At 34.2% G+C, this 16,171-nt stretch overlaps 1 protein-coding gene across 5 annotated transcripts in view; it reads left to right on the forward strand.

Moving 5' to 3' along the window:
• NUP153 (nucleoporin 153) overlaps nucleotides 1–16,171 on the forward strand; it is a 98,677-nt gene that overhangs the window by 51,490 nt on the left and 31,016 nt on the right. For all 5 annotated transcript variants that reach the window (XM_072729068.1, XM_025999324.2, XM_072729065.1 and 2 more), the window contains 9 exons: nucleotides 1,595–1,843; nucleotides 1,955–2,094; nucleotides 2,176–2,304; nucleotides 7,392–7,508; nucleotides 7,602–7,646; nucleotides 7,757–7,813; nucleotides 9,684–9,830; nucleotides 13,185–13,234; nucleotides 13,482–13,608. In XM_072729068.1, the coding sequence (XP_072585169.1) occupies nucleotides 1,666–1,843; nucleotides 1,955–2,094; nucleotides 2,176–2,304; nucleotides 7,392–7,508; nucleotides 7,602–7,646; nucleotides 7,757–7,813; nucleotides 9,684–9,830; nucleotides 13,185–13,234; nucleotides 13,482–13,608 (990 nt within the window). In that variant the 5' untranslated portion in view covers nucleotides 1,595–1,665. The remainder of the gene's footprint in view (nucleotides 1–1,594; nucleotides 1,844–1,954; nucleotides 2,095–2,175; nucleotides 2,305–7,391; nucleotides 7,509–7,601; nucleotides 7,647–7,756; nucleotides 7,814–9,683; nucleotides 9,831–13,184; nucleotides 13,235–13,481; nucleotides 13,609–16,171) is intronic.

Consider the following 16,171-nt stretch of genomic DNA (forward strand, 5'->3'; position numbering starts at 1 on the left):
TCTCTCTGCCTCTCTCTCTATATATATATTTATCATGAATAAATAAGTAAAATCTTAAAGAAAAAGATTTTACTAATCTTAATATAGGGACTATATCAGTAAGCAATTAATAGAAGAAGAAATATAAATGACCACTAAATATAGGGAAGGATGCTCAATATCTCTCATTTAAGTAAATGCAAATAAAATGATGCCATTTGACATAGTAGATTGACAGAAATCAGTAAAGGTGAATGTCCCATGTTGGAGAGTATGGTGGAAATGTACATTGTCATTTGCCATTTGTAGGAGTATAACTTGACAGTATCGTGATGTCTCATATGCAAAGGTGAACATGCACTCTTATGCATTCCGACAGAGCAATTCCACATCTAATTGTTTATTCAGTTTATTCAATTCTGTTGGATACTTAGGAAGCTTTAGGGGCCCAACTTTAGACTTACAGAATCAGATATTCTTTGGGTAGCTTAAAAGTATGTTTAATAATTTTTTTCATGTTTCTGTTATATTCTTAGAGAACCATGGATTAATCCAAAAGAATACTCTGAAAATATGCAGATATCAGTGCATGTATGTTTGATGGAAATTGGGAAAATAATCACATAAATATTGGCAGCATTGGGAAAATAATCACATAAGTATAGTCTATGATAAAATACAATGTGGTATTTAAGGGGAGTGCTTTGTATATAGAGACAAAATTATATTGTTAAATGAAAAAACAAGTCCTAGAAAATTGGATGCATAGCATGATTATATAATTAGGGGAAACATTTACATATGCATATAAAATATCTGGGAGGATATACAAATTTAATAGTGGTTATTTCTGGAGGAACCAGGCATCCTTTTTATGACTTTTTAAATTTTATATTTTTATCTTTAAAATATTTATTTATTTTATTTTATTTATTTTATTTATTTATTTTATTTATTCAGAGAGAGGGAGAGAGAGAGAGAGAGAATGAGGCAGAGACACAGGCAGAGGGAGAAGCAGGCTCCATGCAGGAAGCCAGACGTGGGACTCGATCCTGGGTCTCCAGGATCACACCCCGGGCTGCAGGCGGCGCTAAACCGCTTCGCCACCGGGGATGCCCTGACTTTTTTTAAGATTTTATTTTTTTATTTATTCATGAGAGAGAGGGAGGGAGAGAGAGGCAGAGAAAGAAGCAGGAGCCTGATGTGGGACTCAATCCCGGGTCTCTAGGTTCAGGTGGCCCTAAACCGCTGAACCACCGGGGCTGCCCACTTTTTATGACTTTCTTATATAGCTTCTTTGACTTGATTTTTCACAAGCAAGTTTTATAATATCAATTCAAGGGAAAAAACGACCATGCACTTGTAGAAGTTGTATGTGAACTCTGAAACATGGTTTGATACTAGGTTAAGTAAATTCGTTGCAGTTAGATGAAACTTCATTTCATCTAAAAAGAATAACCTAAAAAAAAAAACCTAAATTGGGCTTATCATGGGAGACCTCAGTGACTTGAAGCTGTATTTGTATAGTATGTTTTCTTAAATGCCACTTAAAAAGCAATTGTATTGCTTTTTCTAAGCTGTATATTCATAGTATTAATATTTGTTTGTTTTTAAGAACCCTCAACAACTAGTACTTCTTCAAATTACCCAGATGTATTAACAAGGCCTTCTCTTCATCGGAGCCATATGAATTTCTCCATGTTGGAATCTCCTGCATTACACTGTCAGCCCTCCACATCCTCGGCGTTTCCAATTGGCAGTTCTGGATTTTCCCTTGTAAAGGAAATTAAAGATTCTACCTCTCAGCATGATGATGATAACATCTCAACTACCAGTGGTTTTTCTTCAAGAGCTTCTGATAAAGGTATTCTTGGCATTTGGTAGTGAAGTTAAATTTCATGGGATAGGTTTTTTCTGACTTGTAATGTCCATTTTCTTATAATCAGTGCTCTTACTATGCATATTTTTGTTTCAGATATAGCTGTTACAAAGAACACTTCAGTGCCACCTCTATGGTCCCCAGAGGCTGAACGGACTCCTTCACACTCACAGCACACTGCCACCAGCTCAAAAAAACCAGCATTCAACTTGTCTGCCTTTGGAACGCTTTCCCCTGTGAGTACTAACAGGTTTTGATTTAATCATATTAGTTTGGAGTGTTTATTACACATGATTTATCATTGTGTTTCTGCGCAGTCACTTGGGAACTCTTCAGTCCTTAAAACAAGTCAGCTTGGAGATTCTCCTTTTTATCCTGGAAAAACAACGTATGGTGGGGCAGCAGCTGCTGTAAGACAACCTAAACTACGAAACACACCATATCAGGTTGGTCTGAATAGAAGGACTGAGAACTTAAAAATAACAATTGACAAGTAACTAATAGACCTCAAATGGAATTGTGGTTTGGTTATTTTTTGGTAAAATGATAGAACTGTGGATTAGAAACATTGTTTTCATTTAGGGACTATCTGAATGTTATTTTAGACCTGAGTGAATAAATTTATTCATTACATTTGTGAGTGTTTTATATGCCTCTGTGCTTTTAGAAATAATTAATTGAGATAACCTTTCTTTTTTCAAAAAATTGAGGTGTAAATTATATATTGTAAAACTTAACCTTATTAGAGTATTAGAACTTTAAGAAAATAGAGTTGTGTACCATCTCTGGAATCAGAGAATGGAATAAACGTTTCCACCCCAAAATGTTACCTTGTACCTCTCTATAGTCAATCCCTCTTTCCATTTCCACCCTCCGACAACTGATCTGTTTTTTTTTTCCTGTGATTTTTCTAGAACGTGTTTTTTCTAGAATGTCATTTAAATTTAATCAATGTAGTATCTAGCCTTTTGAATCTGGCTCATTGTACTTAGTTTGTGTAATGCATCTGAGATTAATATATATTTTTGCATATGTCAATAGTTCCTTTTATTGCTGAGTTATAATTTATCCATTCACTAGTGAAAGGACACTTGGGCTGTTTCTGATTTGAGGCAATTGTGATTAAAGGGGTTATGAGTATTTTGTGTGAATGTTAATTTTCATTTCTCTTGGGTAAACACCAAGAAGTTGGCTGCGGGGTCTTATGATAAGTATACATTAAACTTTATAATATAGTGCCAGACTGTTTTCCAGAGAGGCTGGTATCACTTTGCATTTTCAGCAGTGTTCTGGGCAGCACTTGTCATCAGTTCTTTGTTTCTGTTTTTTTTTTTTTTTTTTAATTTTTTGATCTTTAATTTTTTTATTTTAGCTATTCTAATTGGCATGTAGTGGTAACTCCACATTAACTGTGTTTTTTATTTATGAAACTGAGCATAATTTTGTGTGCTTATCTGCCATAAATGTATTATCTTTGGTGAAGCATCTGTTCAAATCTTTTGTCATTTTTTTGTTTTAAAGATTTATTTATTTTGAGAGAGAAAGAGAGCATGCTCGTGTGCACTTGAAGGAGGGGAAGGCAGAGGGAGAATCTCAAGCAGATTCCTGGCAGAGTTGGGAGCCCAGTGTAGGGCTCCATCACGTGACTTAGATCATGACTTGAGTCAAATCAAGAGTCAGACACTCAACCAGCTGAGCCACCCAGGCTCCCCTTGCCCATTTTTTAATAGGGTTGTTTTCTTAATGGATCACGCCCTGAGCCGAAGGCAGATGCTCAACCACTGAGCCACCCAGGTGTCCCTGGTTTAAGTCTTCTGAAAAGAAGTTTTAGACTTGATGGCATTCAGTATGTTGGGTTTTTTTTTTTCCCCTTGTATGGTTCATGCTTTTGGTGTAGTGTGTAAGACATTTTTGACTAACATAGGGTCACAGATTTTTTTCTGTTTTCTAGAGGCATTATAGTTTTAGGTTTTAATTCAGGCCTTCTGATCTATTTTAGGTTAATTTCTGTCTGTGGTATGTATCATGTCATGAGGTGTAGGGATCAAGACTTTTTTTTAGCATAAGGTGTATCCAATTTTTCTAGTACCATTTGCTGAAAGGGTTATACATTCTACATTGCATTGCCTTTGCATCTTTGTTGAAAATCAGTTAACTATATATGTGGGTCTGTTTTTTGACTTTGTTTCTAAGTATCCTCCTTTGGCTAATTCTAAACTGTCTTGATACTATAGCTTTACAGTAAGTCTTGAAATTGCTAATGTGAGTCCTCCAACTTTGTTCTTTTACAAACTTGTTTTGGCTTTCTTAGATCTTTGTTTTCTCATAATTTTAGAATCTACATTACCAGTTTCTGTAACCTACTGGAATGTGGATTAAAATTGCATTAGTTGGGATGCCTGGGTGGCTCAGCTGTGGAGCTGTCTGCCTTTGACTCAGGGCGTGATTCCCGGGGATCAAGTCCCACATCAGGCTCCCTGTGAAGAGCCTGCTTCTCCCTCTGCTTATGTCTCTGCTTCTCTCTGTCTCTCATGAATAAATAAATAAAATCTTAAAAAAAAAAAAAAAAGAATTGCATTGAGTCTAAAGATGAATTTAGGGAACATCTACATCTTTTTTTTTTTTTTAATTTTTTTTGGGGGGAACATCTACATCTTAATTAACTTGTTCAATAATCCTTGAACACAGCATGGCTCTCCATGTATCTTTTTGAAATTTTTTATCAGTGTTTCGTAGTATTCATCACACAGACCTTGCACATATTTTGTTAGATTTATACCTGAGTATTTCATGTTTTTTGATACTGGTTAAGAATAAATAGCCTAAATAGTCTATTCAATAAATTTAATATGTATACCTTCCAGCAAAGAAAACTTCAGGCTCAGATAATTTCCTTGATAAATTCTACCAAACATTTAAGAAAGATATAATACCAATTCTATGCATACTTTTCCGTGTAATAGGAGGATATACTTTCCAACATATTTATGAGAACAACATTACCCTGATACTGAAACCAGAGACATTGCAAGAAAGTCACAGACAAGTATTTCTAGTGAATTACAGACCTAAAACTTCTCTACAAATACTTGCAAATTGAATCTACTATATATAAAAAGATACTATTTTATAATCAAGTAGGGCTTATCCCAGGAATACAAGGTTGGCTCAACATTTGAAAATTAATATGATCTACCATGAAAACAAACTCTTAAAGAATAAAAACCATATGAACATTTCTACAGATGCATAAAACACGTTAGACAAAATTTAGTGTCCATCAGATAAAAATTTTCTATAGCTTGAGGAATAAAGTGGGTCTCCTCAACCTGATCAATGGTACCTATAGAAAATCTTCAGCTAGCCTCATACTAATGGTTAAAGACTGAATACTCTTCTCACGTCAGTAAGAGAAGGATGTCTGTTAGAGCTGCTACTGTTTAATGCTATACTATAGTCCTAGCCAATGCAAGAAGAAAGAAATACAAGGCATATGGATTGGGGAGGAAGAAAAAAATTTCTATTCATGACAATTAAAATTTAAAAAAAAAAAAGAGTTACCAAAACTTTTGAGTTCAGCAAGATCCCAGGATACAAGGTCAATATACAAAATCAGTTGTATTTACATACGTATGAGCAAAGAACAAGTGGAAATTGATAACTTAAAAAAAAACAAATTCAAGGTAAATCCTACCATTCTGTGTTTTACCATAAAGTAACAGTTTTTTTGAAGTTCATAAACATTCTGTTTTATTGTATTTGTTGTGCCTATTACTTTTGTGGATTTTGACATTTTAAAGGTGGAGAAGTAATATGTAGGCCTTTGGAGAGGGGAATCTACGTGAAGATAACAGTCTGTGACAAACAGCAATGGCATAGAAACATATATTTTAAGATTTTTGTCTTTAGTTTCTTTCCTAATTATAGGATGATTTCGTGTATATAGTTAACAGTAATTAGAGTTTTATTTCTGAAAGTGTTCATGAAGGGCAATATTTTGTTATTTAAGAAAGAGTTAACTGGATGTTGGAGTTACACAGGGAGCTTTTTCTAGAACTTAAACTGGATCATATTACTCCTTTAAACATTTTTTAAAGTTAAAATAATAGTTCAGCATGTTAGAAGATTAGATGATGTAAGCCTATGATTCACAGAATAGTCCAAGTCAGAGTGTGTTCTTGCTATTTCTTCCTTTCTTACATTGAATTTTATATTTTTTAATGCCAAGTCATGACATACCCTTAGAATCCTTCTCAGCACAGGCTTTGAAATGTTTATCATTGACGTTTAAGATGAATCCATTTGTTAGTCCTTTCCTAGAGTATTAGAGCTAGGAGGGTCTATTAAAGATTCTTTAACTCAGTTCCATTTTATTGATTAGTGAATTGAGGCCCTGAGTGGCCAGTAGAACCCAGTGACAGGACAGACTATCATATTTTCCTAGAGGATTTTAGTGTTGCCTCATATTTGCCAAAGCTTCTGGCCTGAAAGCAATCCTTAATGGGCATCAACTTCTTAATAAAGCTGATGGAGAATATTGCAGCTACTCTAAAATGTCATCAGTGTTTGGTATCAGAGAAGCATAATTTATAAAGTAGTTATTATGGTTCAGTTTTTTAGCTCTTATGAGCTATTTGTAGAAACTGAGTTTCGATTGTGATACTATCTTTGTGTTAAGCGTTGTCAAATTGTTTGTGATAGTCACTTGGTTATTGGATTGTTTTAATGCATTTTTGAGAAAAGTGTTTTAATTGGAATTTGTAAACAGTGCTTGCATATTAAAGGGTACTTGTCTATTCTTTATTAGGGGTTTTCCTTAACTCCAATTTTAAGAAAGTTACAGGTCATAAAGAAATAGCCTAAAAAAAAAAAAAAAAAGAAATAGCCTGAGTATTTAAAATTTTTAGGTCAAAATTTGAGAAATGAGTTAGTCTAAAAAGCTAAATTTTCTTTACAATAGAGTCTATAATCTTTTCATTTAGTTATCTTGGAGTTTAATTAACTATTTAATATCTAGAAGTTACCTTGGAGTTTAATTAACTATTTAATATCTAGAATAATTTAATATAATTCTTATTACTTTAGTTCTTTTATTTATTTTAAAATTAAATTTTATTTTTTTATTGAATTACAGTTGACACACAATATTATATTAGTGTAGGTGCACAGCATAGTGATGGCATGGTGATTCAACAAGAAGGGTTTGATTTAGACATCAGGGATAAATGGATTAAGATAATGCTTAAACTTCATACCAGTGATCTCACTTTTCTCATTTAACATAGCTACAGATTTTTAGCATAGTGCATGCTATCTTGTTTCTGATTGTAAAAGTCATTGGCTTTTCAGTAAAGATACAGAGAAAAAAAAATTGAACTTATGCATAATGACACCACCCAGAGATAAATTGCTGTTACCATATTAATCCTGTTTCTCTGTGGAAATACATTCTGTTTTGTAAATATTTTCATTTCCTGAAATATGTGCTTTAGAGTTTACAGTCCAAAAAAATAATACAGTGTTTACTTTATAGGCACCAGTTCGAAGACAGATGAAAGCTAAACAGCTCAATGCACAATCTTACGGTGTGACTAGTTCAACAGCTCGGCGAATATTGCAGTCTTTAGAGAAGATGTCAAGCCCTCTGGCGGTAAAATTTTAGAATCACAATTAAATCCGGGTGTGTAACAAAATTTGAGTTTTGTGAAAAATCTTAATTATGTTATTGTTTCAATATTAACAGGATGCAAAAAGAATTCCATCTATTGTTTCTTCTCCCCTGAATTCTGTAAGTTGACTTTTAAACCTTTTTTAAGAGAGCTATTTTTATATATTGGTGATGAAAATCATATTTTTCAAAATTTCCAATCTATTCTAATAGTATTTTGTTTTTTTCAGCCTCTTGATAGGAGTGGAATAGATACCACTGCAGACTTTCAGGCCAAAAGGGAAAGGGTAAAACTTCTTTTGCATTTATTTACTTAAAGTTTCAGCAGTTTTGTTGTATTTATTTTTAAGTTAGTAAATATACAAATTGAATTTGATAGTCGTTAGGGGGCGTGGTTGAAAGATAAGATTTATTTATTATTATTTTTTTATTTTTATTTTTTTTAGATAAGATTTTTTTACTTGGACATTGTAGCTTCTTGTGAGTGCCTGCCTTAGCACAGTGCTGTATTCACAGTAAACTCTCAGTCAATATTTTTTGGTTATTTGGCATTTCCATTTTCAGCATCTTGGTAGTCTGTGTAACTTTTTACCTGATGATAAATAAAAGTTGGAGTGAAAAGTGCTTGAAGTGTTTGTTTAGTAATTATAAAAGTTCAGTGAACTAAAACCCTCACTGAAAAGTTAACTTTTGTAAACTTTCCTCATTAACAAACATGTCAAATCGGTTGTAATAGAATTTCAAATTGCTAGATCTTTCATTAGCCAAATACTGTTCCAAGATATGGGAACTAATAAAAAAAATATAACTTACAGTGTCTTGATAACCCATTTTAGTGTGTTCTATTTGGTTAAAATTAGTTTTGGAGGTTACTGTGAAAAAAAGAAAATGATGGATACAGTTAAAGAGGTATATTTTTTGTTAGTTGTACTTATGGTTAGTTAAATATCCTTCGGGGGAAGCAGATTCCCAGATTCTTACTTGTGAAAGCATTTATTACAACACCAGTTTTCCCCAGAAGTAACTGATTGAAATGATCATAATTTTCTGAATTAATTGTGGGAACTGTATGTGAGATATTGGTAAATTATAATTATTTTTACTGAAATTCTGTAAAGGCTAAAATTGAGGGGTTTTGGGCGGATAGTGTTGCTTTACAATTTTTTAGCATTACCTAGATGTTTGTAATCAGGCAAGAGGGAATCCATTATTAGCCAATGGGATTAATTTATGGCATTAGTTGCTTTTCTCAAAGTCCTGTTTTATGTCAGATTGTCTAAAAAGTAAATGTAAAACCTGCCATAATGCAAATTCTCATTGATAAAAGTTTTAGTAAAGATGGAGTATAATATCAATCCAATGTTATTAATGAGTGTTAGGATATATAAAAGCCAGAATACAATATTGTGGCTCATGTTTCACAGATGTTATCAGAACAGTCTGCAAAATAGACTATCTCATTGAGTTGTAAGATCACAGTTGTGATGAGGATTCAGGGAAGAGCTAGTATACAGAGGCTTTGCCTTGGAAACCAATGTTGTTCACAGCTGCTGCTGAGTGAAAGGACTATATTCATAGTAGTACAGTCTTTGGACAGAGTAGAAGTCTTACAGCAACAGGACTTTTACTGTGTTTTCTTGTTGCAAAAGACTGTTGACAAAACACTTGTGTGCTTAGATAATAATGCCGGTTTATTTTTGGTTTTGAAATTCTTTGCTCCCTTTTTTTGGGCAATTATTTTCATAGCTAGTTTAAAAATAATTTATTTCCAGCTGAAGGATATCTAAAAAGTAATTTGGGGAAAATGTGGCAAAATCATTTTAGTTTCTATATTTGAAATCCAATAAAAACTTAGATTTGTAGAACAGTTTTGAATATAATTTCCATTTTGTGCATAGGCACATATATGTGAAAAGTTATTAAGTCTAGAATAAAATAGTCTGTGCAACCATTTGGAATTTTATATTTAGGTTTATAAATATTTATACCTTTCATTCTATTACTGTCCGTTTTTCCTTTTAGTATTTGCATCCTTTGGGTACTTCTCTAAGAAATATTCATCTAGGTCTCTAGGTCACATTAATTATTGCCAAATGATTTTTAGATATGTGTCACTGATATATATGAAAATAAAGGTTTGTCTTTGGTTTCTATAAGGTGGACTCTCATTATCCCCCTGTTCAGAGACTCATGACCCCAAAGCCAGTTTCCATAGCAGCAAATCGAACTGTTTATTTTAAACCATCTCTGACCCCATCTGGTGAATTAAGGAAGACTAATCAAAGAATAGATAAAAAGCACAGTGTGAGTATGTGTTTATTTTCACTCATCTTTGATTATCAATTAAAATGAGTAAGAATAGATAAGATACAAGTACTCTACCATTGCAGTGTAGCAACTAGAGAATGCATGAAGATTGTGTGTTAGTGATTATAAATGGTATGCCTTTCAAATGGCTGGCACCTTGATCAAATCCTAAATTCGTGCTTACTAGTAACTCTAATATGTACTCATAGTTTAGATTAAATAATTTTGCCAGAATTACTTTATAAACTGTGTATTTTGTTTGTGGTGGTGTTGAACTATTTGAAAATAAAATGTCACATAACACATGTCACCCCTAAGTACTTTGACATGCATTTTGTATTTTCTTGCATATTATCAGGGAATAAATTAATGTTTGTTCCTTCCTAATATTACTTGATATTTAGTCCACACTCCAGTATTGTTTATAGTTGCTTTTTTGAATCAGAATCCAAGCAGATTTCACACATTGTTTTGGTTTTGTCTTTATAGATCTCAAGCCTTGACTCCTTTACCATATTGTTTTTCTTTTAAAATAACTGCTTTATTTGAGATATAATTCACATAATGTACCAATCATCTATTTGAAGAGTACATAGTGGTGCAGTGTATATTCTCAGTTGTTCAGTCATCACCACAGTGGATTTTATTTTATTTTATTTTATTTTTTCCCACAATGGATTTTAGAACATTGTCATCACCATTCTCCCCATCCGCCCCAAACCTTACACCTGTTAGTAGTCATTCCCCACTCCTCCCTCTCCAGCCCTAAGCAGCCACTGATCTGTCTCTATGGATTTGCTTATTCTGGACGTTTCATACAAATGGGGTTTTAAAATATGTGGTCCTTGGTGACTGGCTTATTTCACTTAGCATAATGTTTTTAAGGTTCATCTATGTCATAGTATGCATCAGAACTTTGTTCCTTTTTGTGTGGCTGAGTAATATTTCATTGTTTGGATATATACTAGATTTTGTTTATTCTTTCATCAGTTGAGGGGACATTTGGATTGTTTTTACTTTTTTTTTGACTATAATGAATACTGCTGTGAACGTTTGTGTACAGGTATTTTGTAGACATGTTTTTGTCATTTTTCTGGGCTCTATACCTAAGAGCAGAATTGCTGGACAAAATTGGTTTTTGATAAGACCAGGCCAGTTTTCTTAAAATGTCCCATGTTCTGAGTTTGTCTGTTGTGTTATTTAGTTAAAGTGTATTTTTTTGTATTTATTGTGTTTATATAGTATCTTGCTCTTAATGCCTTTACTTACATTTAATCTCTTATTTAATCTCTTATTTTAATCTCATCTTCATAACCTGATTTATTAAAATTTTTCAAACTAAAGTTGAGAGAATAGTATAGTGTTTACTCATTACTCCTTGATTCACTGATCATTAACACTTTGTCTTGTTTGCTTTATTAAAATTAAAAAAAATAATTTGAATTAATGAATTTACAGAATTAGCAAGAACAATTATAAGACTTTTCTTTTTTTCTTTCTTTCTTTTTATTTATTTATTTATTTATTTTAAGCAACCCAGGGCTGGGTCCCGGGTTGGGCAGCAGCTCCACGGCCAGCGCGGCCCCAAGCGCCCATTTATAAGACTTAACAGTTTACTATATTTGTTCTAACTTTGCTTTGTATTTCCTGTAGGTAGGGAATGCCCTTAATGTAATAAATGCAGAATAGTTATCAAACCAGAAACTTAAAATTGTACAATAGATTATTATCTAATGTACAGATTTTATTTAGATGTTGCCAGTTGTCCCAGAAGAAAAAAACTCAAGATTATGTATGCATTTAGTTTTCATGTGTCTTTATCTCCTTTAGTCTAGAACAGTTCCTTACGGTTTTTGTTTGTTTTTGTATTTCATAGCATCGATATTTCTAAAGTACAAGTAAGTTACTGTGTAGAATGTCCTGCAATTTGGGGATGTCTAATGTTTCCTCATGATTAGATTCCAGTTATGTCCTTTTTTCTAAAATTTTTTTTTTATTTTAAAGCATGTGCAAGCAGGGAGGAGGGGCACAGGGAGAGAGGGAAAATCTCAAGCAGACTATGCCCCTAATGCAACCTCACTCAGGGCTCGAGCTCAGTGACTCTGAGATCATGTCCTGAGCTGAAATGGAGAGTTGGATGCTTAACCAGCTGAGCTGTCCAGGTACCCCCCTGGGTAATAATATCAAAGAATAGATGTTGAGCTCTTCTCAGCCTATCATGTTAAGAAGCACATGCTCTCATTACTAGCAGTGTGATTATTAAGGTGGTGGTAGTAGGATTTCTCCAATATAAAGTTACTATTTTATTTTCTGTAATAAATATCTTGTAGGTTGATAACTTTGAGAGGATAAATATCCTTTTAGTAGTTAGCATTATTGGTGATTTTTGCCCAAGACTATTGTTTGTAGATCGACAGAGGGTGGTTTTCTAACTTCACTCTTCTTTGTATACTTATTAGTTGTCCTCCTCCTGGAGGAAGAGTTTTCTCTCATTTATGAACCTATCTGTGTTTTTATGTCAACTTTATTTCTCAGTCTATTCGTTATAATCATTTATTGGCATTATTTATTTTGATGTTCATATTGTCTTATTTGGCCTTTGAACTAGCTCCTGTGTCCTTGTAGTATTTGCTTTTAGATTTTGAACACTTAGTTGTTTTTTGATACAGGAGAATCAAGACTTGGGGCATCTGGGTGGCTTGTTCAGTTAAGCATCCAATTCTTAGTTTCGGCTCAGGTCATGATTGCAGGGTCATGAGAACGAGCCCTAAGTGGGAGGCGGGGGGGGGGGCTTTGTGCTCAGTGGGGAGTCTGTTTGAGGTTCTTTCCCTCTGCTCCTCCTCCTGCTTGTGCTCTCTCTTTTTCTCTCTCTCTCTCTCAAATAAGTAAAAATACTTAAAAAAAAAAAAATCCAGGCTCATCCTGTAAATTTCTGGTCCCCACCTTCTGTTTTGTTATTTCTCTGAAGAGCTGTGATACCCTTTAAATGGAGGAACTTAATTTGCAGAGAATCATTTCAAAGAGAATATCCTTATACATTTGCTTACACCTTTAGTAGGCTATGATGAGAGATGAGTAGAAGTATTTTTTGGTTTGTAAGTGTATTAACTTTGTATACTACCTTGTTGTTTGAAGGGCAGTGTGTGCTCAGTGACATTTTATTTGTATAATCGTGCTGTAATTCAGTTACCATTCAGAAAGCAGGATATAAGTCACAAGTTTTAGGATTTACTAACTAAAAACCCATCAAATTCCTGACTTCAAATATTAAAATGGACAGACAGAAGGGAGGTATTGGGAAAATTAAAACAAACAGGCATATAAATTTGGTGTGTGCTCATTTTGTTCTAGACTGGATATGAAAAACCTGTGACACCAGGACAAACTAGAGAACAAGAAAGGTAATGTCTTTATATAGCTAAGCTTCTTTATATTTCACTTGTAAGGCCTTTGTTTATGTTTTTTTTTTTTTTTGAAGATTAAGAATGTTAAAAAACTATGTATACACACAAATCTGTCAGCTTTTAAAATAACATTCGGTTGTATATTTCTTTTTTGTTAGCAGTTCTAATTTTTAGGTTTTCAGTTAGTTAAGTTATGGACCAGAGTAATATATCATTTGTTTTAATTTTCTTTTTCTTTGCCTAGTGGCTTTTCTTACCCAAATTTCAGTATGTCTGCAGCCAATGGTTTATCTTCTGGAGTAGGTAGTGGAGGCGGCAAGATGAGACGAGAGAGAACGCGCTTTGTTGCATCTAAACCTCCAGAGGAGGAGGTAAGGTTCTATCTTTCATGTTCTTAAGGTTTATTGAAAGCTTTGGTGTGGTGGTGGTGGGAGACCCTGAGGGGTGGGGCTTGGGGGAGACTCAGCACAAGAATGACTAGTCTGCTATTGGAACAGTCCCTCCCCAGTGTGAGTGCACATGCATGTCTGTGTGTTCAATGCTTCCCTTCACTGTGATGACACAGGAAACCTAACCTCAGACCTGAAGTTCCATGGATGCCACTAAAAAACCATAATTCTTCGAATAAGAGAATTAGAATTGAAATTACTTGACCTTTGGAATATTACCGTATTGTTAGGATTTGCCTGTTTTATGAATGAATTAACGCTGTGTGTGTTCTTATCACTTACCATTTTCTTCATATCATTTGTGAAATTTACCAGTGTTATGAAAAAAATTGCAAGTTGTATAATTTCACTGTTAACACATTTGTCCAGTCTGAAAATTTAGCACCCTCTGTTCTGCAAGGTGCATGTGGGTTGATTCCTTTTTTTTTTTTTTTTTTTTTTTTTAAGATTTTACTTATTTATTCATGAAAGACGCAGAGGGAGAGGCAGGGTCCCTGTAGGGAGTTGAATGTGGGACTCCATTCCAGGACTCTGGGATCATTCCCTGGGCCAAAGGCAGGCGCTAAACCACTGAGGCACCCAGGTGTCCCTGTGGGTTGATTCCTAATATATGCGGAGGTGAATGTTTATGCATGTCTGCCTCGGCACACGTGCAGTGTGTTCTCTAGGCTGAAATTGTTGGGTTTTAGGGGATGATACACATCTTCACACTATTAAATGTTGCTCTCTTGCTCCTGAAGGTAGTTTGAATACTTCCTTCCACATGACAGTAGATGAATATGCTTTTTCTTTTTCTTTATGAATACTTGATTTTTTTCTTTTTTAAGTTTTTGCCAAGGCAATGGATATGAAGTTGTCAAGTGTTAAGCCATTGGAGTTTTATTTTGCATTACCTGTTTATAAGGGAGGGAGACCTCTTCTGAGTTCCTTGGTTATTTGGGGTTTCTCTCTTTATCCATTTTTTATGGATTATTTCTTTCATTAAGAAGATTTTTTAAAAAGATTTCTGTATGCTGAAAATGAAAGTTTGAAGAACATGAGGACTAATCAAAGATTGATTAACTTTTCTTTCTATAGGCTGCTCTATTTATTTTCTAAATACTTTGAGTTGCATGCAGACCTCCTTTCAATCTTTTTACAAGTGAATTTCAGCTTAATGGGATCATTTAAGTCTTGATACATAATGTTTCCATTTGTCTGTTTCTAATTAAAATTTCATTGGTAACTTCATGGACTCATGAGTTTTTTAGGAGTTTTTAGATTTTTTAAACATTTTCTGTAACAGTTCCTGTTAACTCTAAAGTCATGTTTTGGTTGAAATTACTGTACGAGTTAGTATCACTTTCCTTCTTAGTCTGTTGGTATGTTTCCCAAGTTTATTTAGAGTAGGCAGTCTTTCATTTTCGTTTCCTTTCTCTCCCCTTTTCCTGCTTAGCAATTCTATAGTTGTGCCTTGTGAAGGCCTCAGAACCATTACTTCTTTGGCAGCTAGGACTTTCTGCCCCCCTCGCCTGTCTTGTGGTATGTGGCATTATACTGGGGTCTCAGCTCAGGTGCTGGTCTTGAGGTTCTCCTTGTTGCTCTCCTGCTGGAGTGTTGGGAAGGGAAGGAATGTATTAATGTATTCTACCGTCTTGAAAGAAAAGGTTTTGAATGCCAGTAATGATACAGCATATAACATTTTGTATGTTTCTTAGCAAACCGATTTTATTTTACGGAAGCTCTTTATGTAGACTTGATTAAGTTACCTCTAAAATGGGTTGTCTTGCTTTGTATACATAAAGAAATGAGTATCTGAGTGATATAGCTTATTATACAGCCTGTTCTTTAGATGAGCTTTTGTATTTCTCGGTAAAAGTTGTGTCTTTAAGCTGTCTTTTAAACTTTATCCCTGTATGAGGAAAAAACATCTTTATTTGGTGTTGGCCAGATAACAGATTTGTGAATTCTGCTTGTTTCCCTTCAGTTTCAACTTTTAAGAATACATTCCTAAGATCTTTAGGTGAAGTTCAGGTCACTGTAGCTAATTTTGGCTGTCTTAGAGATGGGTGTTTACTGTGATTTCACTGTATCAAGATATTAAGAGGGGGTGGAAATTTATTGATTTACTTTTGCTCTTGTTACTTTGGCATACTAATTGTGATGAGGAGCTTTATGAAAGTAAGCCTCCAGGCCTCTTTATCACCTCTTCCCTTCTCTGGGCCCCCTCTCCATTCTGGCCAACTGCCAACTTGCATCCCAGGATGCCTCACTCAGCTCCTGTCTCTAGTTCTGTTCCACACTGGAGTTAAAGTCTCTGTATTTCTGAGGAAAGAGGGGTGGCTGGCTGCCCCAAACGTTCTGCCTACCCTGTGTTTTTAAAATCTAGGTAGAATAGGTTTTGGGTAGATGCTTTCTTATTTTGTATTCAGTGCTGTTTTTATTTCAGATGACGAATAATGTTTAGACCACTAGTTCTTAATTCAGTTAAAGTTCATAAGAACTT

This window comes from Vulpes vulpes, chromosome 12 (genome assembly GCF_048418805.1).
Source record: "Vulpes vulpes isolate BD-2025 chromosome 12, VulVul3, whole genome shotgun sequence".
Taxonomy (NCBI): domain Eukaryota; kingdom Metazoa; phylum Chordata; class Mammalia; order Carnivora; family Canidae; genus Vulpes; species Vulpes vulpes.